At 42.2% G+C, this 18,668-nt stretch overlaps 1 protein-coding gene across 5 annotated transcripts in view; it reads right to left on the reverse strand.

Annotated features, from left to right (window-relative positions):
• Positions 1–18,668, reverse strand: part of WIPF1 (WAS/WASL interacting protein family member 1) — a 123,314-nt gene that overhangs the window by 17,644 nt on the left and 87,002 nt on the right. For 3 of the 5 annotated variants that reach the window (XM_031008703.3, XM_004032822.5, XM_063695004.1), the window contains exons 2-3: positions 8,291–8,379; positions 4,043–4,172 (exon numbers count right to left, since the gene is read on the reverse strand). In XM_031008703.3, the coding sequence (XP_030864563.2) occupies positions 4,043–4,172; positions 8,291–8,341 (181 nt within the window). In that variant the 5' untranslated portion in view covers positions 8,342–8,379. The other 2 variants (XM_063695005.1, XM_055379195.2) reach the window with 2 other exon arrangements.

The following is an 18,668-nucleotide window of genomic DNA, read 5'->3' on the forward strand; positions in this document are numbered from 1 at the left end:
GTCTTCAAATAATGACGGTTTAAAGCCTCCTCTTCTCTAAGAGTTGTATGTCTTATTTCTGTTTTATATAAGTAATTACTTTGATGGGTAAATTTCCATAACAATGTAAATTATTAACGTTTCTAAAGGCAATCATGTTCTGATATTAATGAAAATCCCTCTGATATTTCAAAGTTAATATGAATTATTGGTTTGAAATAGGTTTTTTCCCTTTCTAAATATTCAGTCTATGGATCCTTCTATTTTAGGTTTACAAGAATTTCTTATAGCATGAAATTTTATCAAATGCCTATTCAAGATCTACTGAGGCTTTTTTATGGTCTTTTTTATTTGATATGATGGATAGACTTTCTAACATTAAAAATGGGATAGGCCAGGTGCAATGGCTCACACCTGTAATCCCAACACTTTGGGAGGCCAAGGTGGGTGGATTGCTTGAGCTCAGGAGTTCAGGACCAGTCTGAGCAATATGGTGAGATTCCCATCTCTACAAAAAATGAGCCAAATGTGGTGGTGCATGCCTGTAGTCCCAGCTAGTTGGGAGGCTGAGGTGGGAGGATCCCTTGAGCTTGGGAGGTCAAGGATGCAGTGAGCTGTGTTCATACCATTACTCCAGCCTGGGTGACAAGACAAGACCCTGTCTCCAGAAAAAAGGGGGGATAAACCCTGGTGTTGGTGAATTATTCTTGTAACATCTGATTGATTTAGATTTGTTTTTTGGTATTTTAGTGTTCTCTTATCTATGATGATAAGTGGTCCATAATAGGGTTTCTTAATTATAAACATTTTGGGACAGATAATTCTTTTTTGTGGGTGGCTGTCCTGTCCTGTTCTTTACAGAATGTTTACAGCATCCCTGGCCTCTACCCACTAGATGTCAGTAGCAGCCCTCCCTGTCCCCCAAAGTAGTGACTAAAAATGTCTTCAGACATTGCCACATATCCCCTGGAATGCAAAAATCACCCTCAGTTGAAAACCACTAATGTACAGCTTTCTTTTTTGTATGTGCTGCCTTTGTCAAGTTTTGACATTAGGATCATGCCAATTTCATTACAATTATTAGCTAGCCTTCCATCTCTTAATATATTGGGGAATGACTTATACAGCATTTGAATTAGCTGTTTCTTAAAATTTGAAAGAATTTGCTAATAAAATAATCTGGCTCCAAAACTTTTTGGAGAGAAAGTAATTTAATAAAGTTTTTATCTTTTCCCTTGCTCATTGAGGTTTCCTGAATAAATGTATGCTTTTCTTAGAAAAGTACTTTCTTTAATATCTTAAAACATTTTAGCAGATAACTTTATTACACTACTTTAATTTTAGAAAATATGCTTTGAATCTCTTATTTTATCTGCTTTCTGAGTTCCACTTTTATTCATTTTTATTTCCATTTTCTGGATTAGGTTTATCATAAATTTGTGTTAGTTCTGTATCTTTTCTAGATGTGGAGCTTTCTGAGATGCTTATGGAAGCTCTGCTGTGGAAGAAATAATCTGATAATAACTGACAAGAATTACTTCACCTAACAGGATAAATCATATAAGACTAACAATTTCTAGAAGTGTATGCAAAATTGTTTCCATATAAAATTTTAAAATTTTGCTAATAATATTAACATTGCCCTTGTCATTCAAACACTATTCATTGACGAATGACACATTTTGGAATACTGCACTTCACAGGACACGTTTGCATGGTACTGAAACTTTAGAGGGACTCCTGCACTATCAGACATCACCCATTACTGTTCTTTTTTTTCTGTTTTTTTGAGATGGAGTTTCACGCTTGTTGCCCAGGCTGGAGTACAATGGCACGATCTTGGCTCACTGCAACCTCTGCCTCCTGGGTTCAAGCGATTCTCCTGCCTCAGCCTTCCAAATAGCTGGGATTACAGGCATGCGCCACCATGCCCAGCTAATTTTGTATTTTTAATAGAGATGGGGTTTCTCCATGCCTCAGGTGATCCCAGCCTCAGGTGATCGACTTGCCTCAGCCTCCCAAAGTGCTGGGATTACAGGTGTGAGCCACTGTGCCTGGCCCATTAGTGTTCTTAACCTGCAACATCTGTCCATCTTTCAGAAAGAGAAGCTAAAGCTGAGGATTAAGCTTTCAGATTATTTTTTCAGTAATTAAACTGTAGGACAGGGCTGAGTTATCACACATAACCATGGTCAACATTTTGACATACAGCCCAGGGAAGTTTCACATGCAAACAGATACAAAACTGTGGATAAACACTGCTGCTTGCAAAGAGCTTGTGACAGCAGTATAGGTGTCCAGTTGAGTGTGTGGACAAGGGCCTGCACCGGACTGTATCTTCCTTCCATCAAGGAAAGCACATTATTAAACATCATGGAAGAGAGAAGGACTAACACTATTTCCATTAAATGAGAGAAGTGGACACTGAAGAATACAATTCTTCAAGGTTTCCACTAGTGGATTCAGGAATAGGTCTAGACTGTCCAGCCTCCTTCAACAGAGCCCTAGGCTCCCTCTTGCAGTGAGGAGAACCACAGGCCTCTGTCCTAGAGGTCAGCTCCTCTGGCCTCATACCAGGGACCATGATTCAGATGGCTATTGGAGGGCTTGGAGGGCTGAGGGATTAGAGGGAATATATTATAACCACATTCGTTTTGTGGGCATTTTGACTTACAAGTCAGACTGTGTCAAGAGTTAAATACCTTAGTTCCTTTTTTTTTTTTTTTTTTGAGACAGAGTCTTGCTCTGTTGCCCAGGCTGGAGTGCAGTGGCACAATCTCAGCTCACTGTAACCTCCACCTCCTTGGTTCAAGTGATTCTTGTGCCTCAGCCTCCCGAGTAGCTGGGACTACAGGCATGTGCCACCACACCTGGCTAATTTTTGTATTTTTAGTAGAGATGGGGTTTTACAATGTTGTCAAGGCTGGTCTTGAACTCCTGGCCTCAAGTGATCCACCCGCCTCGGCCTCTAAAAGTGCTGGAATTACAGGTGTGAGCCACCGCACCTGGCCATAGTTCCTTTCTGAAAGCAGTGCATTCTCACTCGCAGCACTTTGCCCGGTAACAGAACAACATTCAAAGGCCTTATCTAGGTCTTTCACTTTTCCTTTTTCCTCCCAAACCAGTAGTCCACCTAACTCTGATCCTTCTTCTTCCTTCTCTACTCATTAGGCATTTCTCCCAGAAAGTTCCCCGAAGCACTTCTAATCCTTTACTTTGCAAAGATTCTGCCTCATTATTCACTTGTTGACAAAGCTCCATCTGGTGATTTTGGAAGGTCAGTCTATTTCCTGTTCTGTCCAAATGAGATCTGTAGTCTAGGATGAATCTTGGGGACATCTGGCAGGCAAAGGAAGGGTCTAGGAATGTGAGGAGACAGCCTTAAGATCTACTTATTAATTGCCAGTAGAATTCTAGTCATGGATTATTTTTTGTTCTGTTGTAAATGTTAATAAGTAGCCTTGTTCCAGAAAGTACCTCAGACTTAGGTGGGTTGATAAGTGAAGTTGTGACCTCATTTTCTTTCTCTCTAAGCTCCTAATAATTGTATCGTACACTTGAATTACACTTTCCAGACAACAAAACATTTTACAGGCATTATCTCATTTGAAGCTCATGACAAACTTGTGAGGTCAATAGAACATGTATTATCACCTCCATTTTAAAATGAAGACAACAAGGCTTGGAGATGGTACAGGATGGATGTGCCAGGTCTTGAACCCACAGCTTTTGATTCCAAGGCTAGGGCTCTTTCCATATTTTATGCTGCCTCCTCATCTGTGGTGCCAGGAGCAATGGGTTAATCTCCAGAAAGTGTTGTGAATAATGCAGAGAATTGCTGCTGTGTATGTCTTGGACAAAGAATTATTATACTGGCTTCTTGCAGCATTAGAGGGGAACCCAAGCCAAAGCTGCGGCCTACAGGGAGTGATACAGTCCCTTATTTTGCTAGCTTTGCAGCTGTTGTTAACCAAAAAAAAAAAAAAATTGAGGGGTGAGGGTAGGGTTGATTATTAGGCCATAAACTGTTCCTCTCCATGGTAGATAGCCTTTTTTTACTTACTGTCCAATATTGGTGCACTTCTGTCATTGGTGACCGTCTTCTTTAGTTTCTTCCCTTTGCTGATATCAGAAAGGAGAGCATTTCTCCCAGCCTGCTCTGTCTTATTCAAGGTAGGCTTCTCTGTATTGGCCTGAAAGGGAGCCATACAAACAAGTAGTCATCTCTTGGGTTAAAATCATGCATTGTAACACTCGGCTGGGAAAGGTTGGGTACGGGAAGCTTGTTGTTAAGGTTCTTGGTGATAGGTTGTAAATTCTCGACAAGTTTTAGACCCCATATCTTTCTTTTTAAGATCCAGACGTTTGGAAGCAGATGCAGCAATAAATTATGTTCATTTTTAAGGGAGGAAGAGTCAGTCCTTGATTAAAGTCTCTGAAAATTCAGACCACAATCTGACTGAAACTAACAGGGCCAGGTTAGGGTGAGATGACTAGACACGAGAAAAGAATTTTAAGTCTGGGAGGATTCTGCAGGACATTGCCAGGCGTCATTCAGTAGAGGGTACCCTGAAGAATAACTTCCTTTTCCCATCTTTTAGAACTATCCCAGTGCAAGGGAAAAACTGTCTCTAGCAAAAAGAGTCAGCTGTATGTTTTTTAAACCCACTAAAGTTCTAGAAAATAATTCCCTCTGTGTATATTGCCAAAGATGCTTTTTTTCTCTTTTTAAGTCAGATTTATTAAGGTGTAATTTACATATAGTGAAATCACCCTTTTTACTTACAGCTCTATGAGTTTTGACAAACATATACAGTTGTGAAACCACCGTCACAATCAAGATATAGAATTTTCATTACTTCAAGAGTTCCCTCATGAACTCTTGTTCTGTTGGCATGAGGTGTTTCTGATGTTTAATTCTGATGAAAGCTTAGCTCATGGAAATTGCGGAATGGACAAAAATGCTGCTTTAACATGTTTGATTATTTTCTTATATTTCCAGAATTCCTAGGAAAGATCCCTACCTACTATGAAATTGGGATCTTGTTCCTTCAGGGAGTTGGGGACACTAAGAGACCAGCAAATGGACTTAGATGTAGGCACCTGCCTGTGTGCCTGTGTCTATCACACTTGGAAACTGGCTAGGTCTTGTCTGTCTCAGGGAGAGTCTGGCTGCCCCAAACCCACAAGTCCTTTCTAGGCTGGCCCCAGCCCTTCTGACAGGGATATGATTTCAGATTTGCCAGTTAGGGCCACAGGAGGAAAAGCTGGGGAAATGTATGGCTCAATATCTTACCCAGCCTTTAAAAAACAATTTTTGTTTAGAGACAGAGTCTCATTATGTTGCCTAGGCTGGAGTGCAGTGGCTATTCACAGGTGTGATCATCATGCAATACAGCCTCGAACTCTTGGGCTCAAGTGATCCTCCTGCCTCAGCCTCCTGAGTAGTTGGGATTACAGGCACGAGCTACTGCTCCTGGCCTAACTCAGCCTTTTATTAGCAGAGTTAGAGGCAAAGGAAGAACTCAGAAAAACCCTGAAGTAGGCTAACCAGAATTGCAGTGGTAAAGTTGGAAGCATCTTGAAATAACTAAATGATGAAGTATTACTTGCTTATGATAATAATAGTTAACATATACAGCTTTTACTCTGTGCCAGGCACTGTTTTCAGCACCTTAAGTGTATTACTTCATTTAGCCCTTATCAACCCTGTGAGTTATTATTTCCATTTTACAGACAAGAAAACTGAGGTATAGGGAGTTTAAATCATTTGCCCCAGGCACCTAGTTAGTTGAGAAGGAGCTGGGATTCAAACCCTGGCAGTCAAGAGCCTTCCCTACAAGCTGATAGAAGGATAAATGTGGGCTCTAAAATGCCCCTCCCCATCCAGCCCCAACACACCGCTGAAGCATGCTTGTTAAAAGTTTCTCTGCTGTCCTTCCAGAAATGCTCTCTGCATACACAGTTTGCTTTTGCTAATGGGATTCTCCTCTATTGTTCTGCAACTTGTTTGTTTTCAACTTAACATACTTTGGATGTCCTGGAAAGAGCTCTTAACATTACCTGCTGTCTTCATTTTAAGGATGAAAAAACTCTGAGGCCTAGAGAGGTTAAGTGATGTGTCACACTGGATCTCTTAACAGTTTTGGGTCAGCAACCTTCAGTAGCCTCCTGTTCTGCCTCAAAATTTATTTTGACAGCTGACCTCCCTGGGTGCTAACTTCTCTCGTGTTCAGGGCCCTTAATTATGTTGTTTCACAAGGGCAGTGTTCTATGATGGCCACCAACCCACCTTTTCCCTTTCTTCATCTCTATATTCTATTTATCCAAAATCTTGCTTTGAATTAGGTAACAACGGATAGAAATGAGTTGATAAGATAAGCAAGGTCTCCCAAACTTCAAGCATTCTGGTATAAGATTCATGATTTTTGTCATCTTCTCATACCACCTGTGTTATTTATTTAATATTTTTTATTAAGTCAGTTCACTATAACCCACACTTTTGGGGAAACATGGATAAATGAATCCTGCTATGTAAGCCACCTTGGAGGTTCTCAAACTTATCCATGTGAAGGACCAGCGTTTTTTGTTTTTTGTTTTTTGTTTTTTGTTTTTTTTGCGACAGAGTCTTGCTCTGTCACCCAGGCTGGAGTGCAGTAGTGCAATCACAGCTCACTGCAGCCTTGACCTCCTGGGCTCAAACAATCCTCCCATCTCTGCCTCCAGAGTAGCTGGGACTATAAGCACGCACCGCCATGTCTGGCTGGCTAATTTTTAATATTTTTTTTGTAGATATGGGGGTCTCGCCATGTTGCCCAGGCTGGTCTCGAACTCCTGGGCTCAAGTTATCCTTCCAAAGTGCATGCCTGGCCAAGGACCAGTCTTTTGAAAAATATTTTCATCAGGAACTGACGCTTTTGTAAAATAACAATGAATTATTAGAAAAATGAATTAGTTTTTTAAAAAAGACACACAACATCCAATCTTAGAAACAGAAAACTACTGTCAAATTGCTAGAAATGCTTCTAAATGCTTACTTTCAACTTTTGTCCTCATCACTTTGGGGACTCTTAAAAAGCAGTTGGAAGGCCACACTCTGAGTAACAATAAGCTAATTAATAGGCAGTTCTTCTCACTAGGTTTCAACCTCAGATGAGTTATATAAATGTGTCTCATGGAAACCTGGGGCAAGAAACTTTCTCTCCAAGCCTCAGTTTCCCCATGGGAAAATGGTGAAAATGAAGCAACCATCAGTGTGAGGCTCCTCCTCAGTGAAGGCTTCACAAGCTGGAGACGGCTTTGTAACAGAGCGTATCTTGGGGCCTTTTCATATGACCAAGTGGAGGGTTGCCAAATTCCTGGAAGAGGGCACACTAACTTCCCCAAAGAGGTCTATCAAAGGAGCAGGATGAGCCGGGCACAGTGGCTCATGCCTGTAATCCCAGCACTTTGGGAGGCCGAGGTGGGTGGATCAACTGAGGTTAGGAGTTCAAGACAAGCCTGGCCAACATGGTGAAACCCCGTCCACACTAAAAATACAAAAATTAGCCGGGCATGGTGGTGCGCGCCTGTAGTCCCAGCTACTTGGGAGGCTGAGGCAGGAGAATCACTTGAACGGGAGGTGGAAGTTGCGGTGAGCTGAGATCGTGCCATTGCACTCCAGCCTGGGAGACAGAGCGAGACTCAAAAAAAAAAAAAAAAAAAAAAAGACCAGGATGAATCCACTGAAGAAATTCTTTCAGGAAATAAACATCTAAATGCCTAAATGCAAGTATAGATTTAAAGGAGGATGTGAATGTGTATGGCAGAGGTGGTGGAGGGAGATATTTGTCAAAAACAGATTGGGAAGAAGAGGGGAAAAGGCAGAAAAAAAGAAAGGAGTGAGACCGGAAGACACTTTAATGGAATGCACTGCAGGCAGAGACCTGGGTTTCTAGACCGTCCAGCCCAGAAGTTAAAGGCCAGACATTGAGTTCATCTGAATGAAAACAGTGCACACTGGTCTCAGAACTGCTCCTGCAAACCCTATCTTGGGCCAGCACATGTCCCTGTGCAGATGCGGCAGAAAACACCTCATCAGCCACATTCCACCCTTGTACTATCCATCACGAGACCTTAAACAAACAAAACCCTTCGTGTTGTTTGTATTTGCTGGGTTTCAGGATTTGGCTTACCCTGGGCACTGGGAAAGCCTGTTGTATCACATGTAAGACAGAATGCAAACACATTTAATACAAACACATGCATGCCAGGTTTTGGCTTCATTTGGCTTGCTTTATGCATAGAAAGTGTTTGGGGAGGAGACACTCACCAGTGCAAACGTCGGGGGCGGCGGGGGTGCTGGAGGGGGAGGGACAGGCATCTTGGGCCGTTATGCGTTCAACAATCTTGCTGATAAATCTGGAAAAACAAGAATGCGATCATTTATTAGATGTAATCTTAGTAATACTGTCCTAATCTGTCTTCACTTTCCCACCAAAGTGACAGCTCCACCTAGCTCAACTCTTAAAAGAGATGGGCTTACCTTTACACCTCACTGCTAAAACATTACTGTTCTGGAAGGATCCCGGCAGAGGGGCTTCTGACCCGAGGTGCTTGGAGAGAATGGAGGCCACATCCAGTGCCTTACTCGGCTCCATTCCCCCACCCACTACAGTAGGCCATGACCGACCCAGGTGGGCCCAGTTAAGCAGGAAGGTCTCACACACCTGCTAGGATGTATCCTGGCCAAGTTTCACTGAAAAGAAATTCACTTCAAGTGGCTTCTCCTCTTCGCTAATTTCCATGACAATCCTTTCGTGCTCTCCCATGCCCTCTGGCTTTCTCCTCCCATTCTTCCTGACATTCGCCAAGTCTGTGTGTGCACTGCAGGAATATGAAAATGAATCTACTTCTAGTCCCGCCCTCAAAGTTCCTAGTCCTCCAGGGAGAGGGCATGGAGAATGTAAGGTGGAAAGCAGGCAGCAGCAGGTGAGGCGGGGTGGACATGTGGGGGTCAAACTTATGTTTGGAGCATTCAAAGACCAGCCATCCCTATCTCTGTGCTCCTTAGCATTTCCTCAGAGGATCTAAGCGAAAACAGAGCGGGCATGAGAAGCCAGACCTAGGACTCCCAGGCTGTTTACCAGAAATGCATTTCATTTAGAAGAGCCTGTCTTACCTTTGTTTGGGTAAAAAATTATATATAAATAAAATAAAAAAGAAGAGCCTTTCTGCAGAGTGTGCTTGCTCTGAGAACAAAGGGAAGACCAGATTCCGTAGCTGGGTAGGAAAGTTTAGGGACCCCAGGTGGGTGAGGGGGCAGGGTGGAGAGGGCAGCCTGGCAAACACCAGGGCCAGGAGAGACGATGGCCAGGAAGTGCCTGGTGAGTTACACCAGCCAGGAGCCTTCTCCCCATTTCCTCCAATTCTTGCAGTCCTGTTCCTTCGCCTCACTAGAACCCCTGCTCCCTCTGCCCTGTCTAGGACAATGCCTCACCCACTGTTCTCATCCCTAAGCAATGCCAGCTTCTCCCACCCCATCCTTGCTACACAAACTGTGGTCCTGGATCGGCAGCGTGGGCACCATGCAGAAGCTGTTAGAAATGTCAACTCCCAGTCCCTTTTGCCCCCAGCTGAATTTGTTTCAGCATTTTAACAAGATCCCTGGGTGATTCATATGCACTAAAGCCCTATGTAGAGATCGAGCCTTAAACCAGCGGGCAGTCTGGGTCACTGGCCACCTGAATAACATTATTTCTACAGGACATGTGTCCCAAATTTTAAACTGCAGAATTCTATTTCTTTAAAAAAATTTTTTTAATTTTTTTTTGGAGATGAGGTCTTGCTCTGTCACCCAGGCTGGAATGCAGTGGCATAATCATAGCTTACTGTTGCCTCAAATTCCTAGGCCTAAGCAATCCTCCTGCCTCACTCCTGAGTAGCTTAGCTAGGACTGCAGGCATATGCCACCACGCCTGGCTAATTTATTTTTATCTTTTATTTTTGTTATGATGGGTCTTGCTATGTTGCCCAGGCTAGTTTTGAACTCCTGGCCTCATGCGATCCTCCTGCCTTAGCCTCCCATAGTGCTGGGATTACAGGTGTGAGCCACTGTGTCAGGCTTTTTAAACTCCCAATAGTCCCTTAATTGCAAAAAACAATTTCTTAGAATTTAAAATATTCATTTAGTTCAACCACTACAAGTTAATGTGGAAAACTGAAACCTAAACAAATACTTTCTATTGAGATAATCCTAGATGGCTTGCTTTCTGTGAACAGAAATGCACGGGAGAAGCTAAAAAAAGACACTGCTGGACTCGTCACAGCCGCCGGGAAACAAGAATTAAGACAGTTCGAAGAGTCCCATTCAAAGTGGGCGGTCTAGAAAATGAAAATTTTAAATTCCACAGCAGCAACAGCAGCTCTCATGTATGGAGAATCTGCTGGATCCAGGGCTCTATCCTTGCGTGGTCTCTGACTCCTAAGACAGCGGAAGCCAGCATCGCTGTGCTCATTTGATAGACTCAGAGAAATTAAATCACTCCCTAAAACACCCTGAAGCAATTCATTCAGTCATGTCCTTTTGCTTCCTGCTCTTCTGCTGGATAACACTGCCTCACTCACTCACTGCCCTTTTAATGGTCTGATAAACACTTTCAGGCAGGCGAATTAGTGCCACAGCTCACCTGTTAACTAGGCTGGAATCTGTTTTCAGTAAGAGACTGTCTCAGGCAAGGATTCTTTTAAAGTATGTTTCTTAAATTGCTCTTTCTGGCATGACATCAATTAGTCACCCATAGGGCCACATGGGCATTGTGAGCAGGACTGGGTGCCTGTGTTAGGGGGTCCTCCATCAAGGGGCATCTCCAGCGGCACATTCAGAGGCCTTGGAGTCAGACGTCTCCTAGGACCAGCAGGAACAAAAGGGATCTGATTCAGGCCTGACTACTGCGAAAGATGCTGGAGCCAAATCAATGGTATGACCAGAGTTGGGAAAGGCTTACCAAGGAAGGGGGATAGCCTGGTCTGCCCGGTGGGCCCAAGAGATGGGCTGTGGGAACAGTGCATCCACGTGCTTGGTCGATGAAAAATCCCTCAAGACTATTTTGTCTGACTCCATGTTCACCGATTAACTTTCTGTCATTCTGTGATCCTAATATCTAGGAAGGAGTGGATATTCTGGTCAACTAACAGGAACCTCTTATGGGTATGGTTTTCATGAGTTCGGCTCTCGTAGCAGAGATCAAATTGAACTTCTGTCCTGCACAGCTTAGGGGGCAGACTGTGGAATGGGGACCCTTTCAGGGGCTGCCACCCTGAAAGGCCTCCTTAATTATTTTACAATTCTCTGTTGCTGCTGTTTTAGTACTGTCTGTGCACTAACTGACTTGTATATTAACTTCTGGATGACAGCTCCAGGGAGGGTGTGTTAACTTCATGGTCCAAAGGGCTAGTGTGGGAGAAATGGCAACAGTCATGGCTGGGGCCAGGGCCAAGGCCAGATTGCAGAAATTAGCAGGCAAAAACAAGGTTCAGGGAGCAAGATGCTATTAAAGGGCCTGAGGTATTGAAAGAAGTGCTGCCTTTCCTTCCTGGCCACTTCAGATGGACAGTGGGGAGAGGGTCTACGGGTGAGGGCTCTCACTTTTTAGAGGGTGGCACAGAACTAAGTGCTCTTTCCTCTCTTCCTCTGCGAACTTCTGTTTGCATGGCTTGCTTTCCCTGGCCCCATCTCTCACTCCCCTCCAGATTAACTGTCCCTTTCCAATCTCATGGTAACATAGATGAGGGAGGCTCCCATGTCCTCTCTCCTCCCTTCTAGCTGAACAACTGCTGGGCACGGTCTGGACTTCTCCAGGCTGGGGCCTCAAGGGAAGTGTGTGAGAAACCCCAGACTCCAATACTGCCACCTCACTCAGCCCCTGGATCAAAGACCAAGCTCGTGTGCCCCAACACTGGGCCCACCGGCCACACCAGGCCCACTTCTTTGCTGTCTTTCCACCAGCCTATGGACTCCACGGGGTCTTGCCAATACCTGGCACAAAGTAGGGTTCTTACTAAATATATATGCAGTGAAAGAACTGTGTATCACACAAACAAGCCGAGTGCTTGCCACTGGAAGGGCTCCCAGCATCACCCCCGCGCACTGTGAGATCTGGGCAAAAGAATCAGCCCTATTTCAGAGGGGCTTGCTAGTGTTGCAGACTGGAACTTACTTTCCTGGCAGCCTCCAACTTCCCCAGAGAAGTAGAGCCCCAAGGCCCTGGGAGAGGAGGGCTTCCCTCCTCTCATGGACTTGACAGCCCACATCAGAGCCAGAGCCAGATCTTACTGAAGGCCTTGGCCCTAGAGCAGGGATCCTAACAGACCAGGCATTCCTGCCTGGATCCTCACACCCAGAGTCTGTGGATAGAATTCAAGGGTTCATGAACTTGTATGAAAAAAAAGTACATATTATTTCTACTAAGCACTAACTGAAATGTAGCATTTCCTTTGATTATGAATGCAGGCCACAAACCATAATATCTGATATTCTTTCACCAATAGTTTTCACGTGATATTTTCACATCATATTACAACTACACACCAACAATTTTCAACATTCTGGCAACGTTTAGATCCATTGCTAGATCTTGTTGTTTAAACCATTAATAAAGAAGTACATATTTTAATAAATTAGTTTCCTTTGTAATTCTCTGTATTTTATTTTATGCATTTAAACGTAGACACAAAAGGGTCCCTTTGGGACTGGGAGTGGTGACTTATGCCTATAATCCCAACACTTTGGGTGGTCAAGGTGGGAGGACTGCTTGAGCCCAGGAGTTTAAGACTAGCTTGGGCTACAAAGTGAGCCCTTTATCTCTAAAAATAAAATAAAATAAAAACAAATTAAAATTAAATTAAAAAAAAAAAAGGAGTCCTTTGGGCTTTACCAGTGGGTTTATAGAATGAAAAAGGGAGAACATGAGACCTTGGTCAGGCAAATTTGGTTCTGAATCCTTGCTCTGCCACCTGGCAGATTCAGATGGGAATTTGTTTTTCCCATCTGTTAAATGGGAAGTTGCTGAGCAGATTAAATGAAATGGTGTGTGCAAGGCTTTCAGCATGGCCTGGGGGAGCAAAGCTGTCAGTGGACAGGGCTTAGATCTGTCCTTCGGAGGATGAGGATGGGTCCTGCTGGTACAAGCTGCTGAGTGCCTGGCAGAGGAGGGATGGACCTGGAGGCTAGTCTGAGGGGCCACAGCTTTGCTCAGTGGCTGTCGGTGGATCTGCCTGGGTGGGAATGAGGCTGACTGATGACTGGGCCTCCCAGCATTTGGTTCTTCCCTTGGAGATGGGAGCATGGCAGGAAAGGCAGCTGACTCAGGTGCAGGAGAGACCCAAGAAGGGAAAGGACTCAGCAGCAGTTTCCCAGTGTGGTCAGTCATCTCCTGCATCAGAATCTGCTGTGCCTGTGTCCGGCTTCCCAGACTAGTTGGGCTCTCGGCAGTGTCGGATCACATGCCTACCCACTTGCTGGGCCTTGCCCTCCTACCCCACCCCAACCCAGGCAATGAACTTTTAAGAAGTCACACTTTTCAGAATTAATTTCTTTTTAAGAATAATTTCAATGTTAAGTAACTTTCATGATAGAAAAGCCAGACTTTCTAAAATCTTTACTTTGTGTTGACTTCTACGTACACAAAGAAAACTCAAGGGACAGAAAAGGCTTTTGTTTTCACATACAGTATTATGGTCTGAACTATGTCCCCTGCAAAGTGATATGCTGAATTCCTAACCCTCAGGACCTCAGAAGGCAACTGTATTTGGAGATAGGGTCTTTAAAGAGGTGATTAAACTAAAATGAGGCCATTGGGTGAGATCTTAATCCAATTTGACTGGTGTCCTCATACAAAGAGGAAGAGACATCAGGCATGTGCTCACACAGAGGAAAGTCTTCAAGTGAAGACGCAGTGAGAAGGTGGCTGTCTGCAAACCAAGGAAAGAGGCTTCAGAACACACCAAACCTGCCCACATCTTGATCTTGGACTTCCAGCTTCCAGAGCTGGGAGAAAACAAATTTCTGTTATTTGATCTACCCAGGCTGTGGTATTTTATTATGGCAGTCCTAGCAAATTAATACACATGGCTTTAACAACATACGTTTGTCTATTATCCATTGTGGAAACAATAAGATAATGGTCTTTGAATAAACTATCCATCAACTGATTTCTCAGAAAGATATTTCTGGATTGTCATACGTTAAAAAATTTAAAAATCAGCCAGAACCCTAGAGTATGTAAGTGACTGCCAAAGGTTTATTTAATAAGTGAATGAATCATTCAAAAATAATCAAATTTTAGGTGAAAATAGCTGAAGTAAGGGGAGGGATCTAGCAATAACCCTTTCGTAAGGAATTGGCTTTATGGGTTGAGAGAACAGAGTGAAATAATTTGCATAAATGACTTTAAAAATTTAATTACTGTTTCTTCTTTGTTGCCTACACACACACACACACACACACACACACCACCCCAACATTTAGAAATTCTGGACTTCCTAGTTCGTTCTGTGAATGAAATGGCTGGCATCGTTGGTCTTACTAGAATGCTATTAGGTCAACATCATGGTTTAACACTTACATTTAGACAACATTCACTGATCCCAGATCAACTAGGGCATCTTGCAGCCTGAACTCACTTGTTAAACATGCAATGTTGGCTACAATGAGCACTGTGAGAGAAAGAGAACTGCTCAGCCCACTCCCCAACAGTACAGGGGACACATTCTCCTCAATGGTATGGCCAGCTAGAGGTCAACCATAGCTCACAGTTCAGTCCAGACGTGCCCCAGGAAACTCAGGGTTTCTTCTTCAATGTGCTCATCTAGGAAAGCAGACTCATCCCTGAATGTAAAATGATTGCCTTCCTTGGGATCAAGAAAATGGGGTAGTTATTTAAATAAACTGTTTCTTAGTTTCATAGCCAACTTACAATTAATTCTAGATTGCACTGCCTAGGGCCCACACTACAGAATGACATGAGGTGGGGAGCGATTTCTAATAGTCCCCAGTGAACACAGTTGACAATCCTCCAAAGGCCGGTCTCTAATCCCACGTGGGCAGGGGTTCTATTAGAGAAGATAAGAAGCAGCCTTATCCAATTACGTTTATCATTAATTTGGACTATTCAAAAATATAAAGCATTTTGCTCTATAAATGTTGCTAAAAGTAACCCTTAAATACTATCATACCTAAAATGAATGGTGGAAAATTAAACTTCTTTTCCCCCAAAAGATTGAATCAATAGAGGAATATTTTATTTGCTGGGGGGTGGGGGAGGGTATCAGAAATAATATAACTGGATAGATTCAAAAATCCAACTGCTCTCTTGCCCTCATTATTTTCTATTTTTATTTACATTTATTTATTGATTTTTTTTTTTTTTGAGACAGAGTCTGGCTTTGTTGCCCAGGCTAGAGTGCAGTGGTACGATCTTGGCTCACTGCAACCTCCACCTCCTGGGTTCAAACAATTCTCCTGCCTCAGCCTCCCGAGTAGCTGGGATTACAGGCACACGCCATCACACTTGGCTAATTTTTGTATTCTTGGTAGAGATGGGGTTTCACCATGTTGGCCAGGCTGGTCTTGAACTCCTGACCTCATGTGATCCACCCGCATCAGCCTCCCAAGATGCTATGATAATAGGCATGAGCCACCATGCCTGGACTCATTTATATTTTACTTTATATATAATGCTCTTAACTCATTTTCATCTATGTATTTCTTGAGTGCTTTTGGCATCTTCAGGTTAGTTTTTTGTTTGTTGTTGTTTTCTTCGAGATTTCTTTTTTTCCTTTTGTATTGTAGAGAATACAAAAATATACAAAGATGAAAAAAAAAAGCACTGAAGTTGTATTTAACCACTAAAGGAAGCACTGAATAATAATTAATTTTTATGTGAAAAAGGGTTGGGGGTAATAACCAGAGGTAACTCTTTGTTATTTTGATACATGTCCTTCCAGCTTATAAGTACATGTACATCTCTCTCTCTCTCTCCCTCTCTCTCTCTCTGTGTCACACATACACATATACAGACAATTGTATGACAAAAAAAATTAACAGAACAAAATTTATAATACATGTAACACAAAAGTGTTTTCCTGAGAAAAGGTTTTTAAATTCATATTGAGTTATTACAACCATAAAAAATAACTGCAAGGGCATTCATTACAAAGACAGTGAATCCACTCCAAGTCACCCTGCAAAAATAAAATCATCGAGCAAACTCAAATTGCTGCTAAGACGGTGAATTTTAAAAAGCATGTCGTTTTGGAATTCCTACTCAATTATTCTTGATTCTATTCTTTAGATACTTCTCCATGATGCAAACTTAGCTGGATGTATTTAAGATCTGAAAACCATTAGAACTAATTAAGATGAATTTGGCTTTGTTCTTCAACTTCCTGTAAAAAATGCTCAACAGGAAAATTGATGCTCGCAGTAAACCACAGTCATCCTGTTTCTTTAACACAATCTTTTCACAGCTGCAGTTGCCTGGAGTTTCTATTTTATGACGCGAGTCACTGTGCAACAGCTCTACCATCCCTTCCCCCCAGCATGTGGTCTGGCCATTTTAGAAACTTTCAATACCTTTGCAGAAAGGTTCGTTTCTATTATTGCTACTCTTCCTCTCTCCAAGCTGAAGGTCCTTGCTCAGAGCAATAAGCCATGGATACAAGAGGGGAAACAGAAAAGGCAGCTGGACTCCAGAGGAAGCAAAAGGCAGAGAAGAGGAAAACAGCTTTATTAGCAAATCAGCAGCCTCACCCAGTTGGTTCTTATGCATTGTTAGTCTCCATTTGAGCTGAATGTGGAGCACACGCTTGCCATATACAGAATCCCTCATTTCTCAAAATGTACTGCTCTTTTCTCAGTCAATCATCATTGAAAACAATACTTCAGCGACGTCTGATTAGGTTGTCTTCTTAATGGTAAATGTCAATTTAAGTCTGCTGAACCTAGAAATGCTTCTTTTATAGTTCTTTTAGATAAGGAGGTGATTTATTTTGGCGGGGAGTAGGAAAGGTGTTTTTCAAAGAAGAAATTTTGAAGCATCTCTAACATCATTAAGACTGGCTAGGAGCTTGGACACAATTTTACTGCAAGAGTACTGCTAGGGAAATAAAGGTTGCTATGAAGTAAAATTATTTTTTAATCCACTATTGTGCACATTTAATTTTAAAATTAATACAAATTCATAGACATCGAAGACCCTTTTAATAGTGAGAAAATGAAGGTGAGCTGAATGACACACCTACCTGTCATTATTTAACTGAAGGAAAGGGAAAGGAAACATTTTTTATTTTATCCATATAATTAAAGAGTAGCAGGTTTTCTCCCATACTTCCCATCTCTTTAAGGGGTTCAAATCTCCAAGCTAAAATCTGCCTAAATCGCTATCACCACATTTAGTTCTATCAGAGGATTAAGATGTGCCACTGTTTCTCTCTCTCTCTCTCTTTCTCTCTCACACACACACATACACACACAGCATATATGTCAGCACACTTGATATATACTGTATTCATTTTATCATTGAAAGTACAGCTTTATGATATAAGCAGAAGTGTCACCAAGTTTACCTCTGAAGAAGTGAAAAGACTTAAAAAGGAAAATATCTTACTTGAGATTATTAGTTTTAAAGATATTTACTGTTGCTGTGACATTTAAAGCAAAACATTTGTAATCTCAGATTCCCAAGGCCGGAAAAGCACCTCAAGAAATCATACTGGCTGGTTGTCGTAGCTCATGACTATAATCCCAGCACTCTGGGAGGCCAGGGTGGGAAGATCGCTTGAGCCCAAGAGTTTGAGACCATCCTGGGCAAACATAGTGGGACCCTCATCTCTCCAAAAAAAAAAAAAAAAAAAAAAATATATATATATATATATATATAAAATTAACTGGGCATGGTGGCACACATCTGTAGTTCCAGCTACTTGGGAGGCTGAGGTGGGAGGACTGGTTGAGTCCAGGAGTTTGAGGGTGCAGTGAGCTGTGATCACGCCATTGCACTCCAGTGTGGATGACAGAGCAAAACCCTGTCTCAAAAACAAACAAACAAACAAAGAAAAACAGAAAATAAAAAGAAAAACAGAAATCATACAATTTATAATGTTGCTTCCAAGCTGCACTTGTGAAAAAAAGCTCTTACAATTCAGATAACTTCCTCCACATTTAGTTGTTAGGTGGCCTTGGGTAAATTACTTAGCTTATGTAAGTCCGGTTTTCAAAATAATAGCACTTACTTTGTAGGGTTATTCAAGAGTTAAATGAAGGAGTGCTTAATAAGTATTAGCCATTTTCAAAAAATAAAATAAGCAAAGGTGAAGAACGTAACACAAAATAAGTGGTCAGTAAATATCACAGTCTTTCCCCCTATTTAACCACGAGAAAGAGAAACCATGAGCTGATTTAAATCAGCCTACGTGTGTACACCCATGCAAACTTCCGTATTACAAGTGAATGGTGAAGGGAGATGTGTATAAAGTGCATTTCAAATTTCTCAGAAAAGCATACTGATTAAGGCATTCCTTATTCTAGTATTTTTTTACAGTTTTAATTTTCAGGACAGACAGAGGTATTTATGGCAGTCCAGGAGAAATGCTTTTTTCAACAACAAGCACGTGTTTAACAATTTGGACAAAATGAGTCAAACCTTAAAGCA

Source organism: Gorilla gorilla, chromosome 11, assembly GCF_029281585.2.
Source record: "Gorilla gorilla gorilla isolate KB3781 chromosome 11, NHGRI_mGorGor1-v2.1_pri, whole genome shotgun sequence".
In the NCBI taxonomy this organism is placed as follows: domain Eukaryota; kingdom Metazoa; phylum Chordata; class Mammalia; order Primates; family Hominidae; genus Gorilla; species Gorilla gorilla.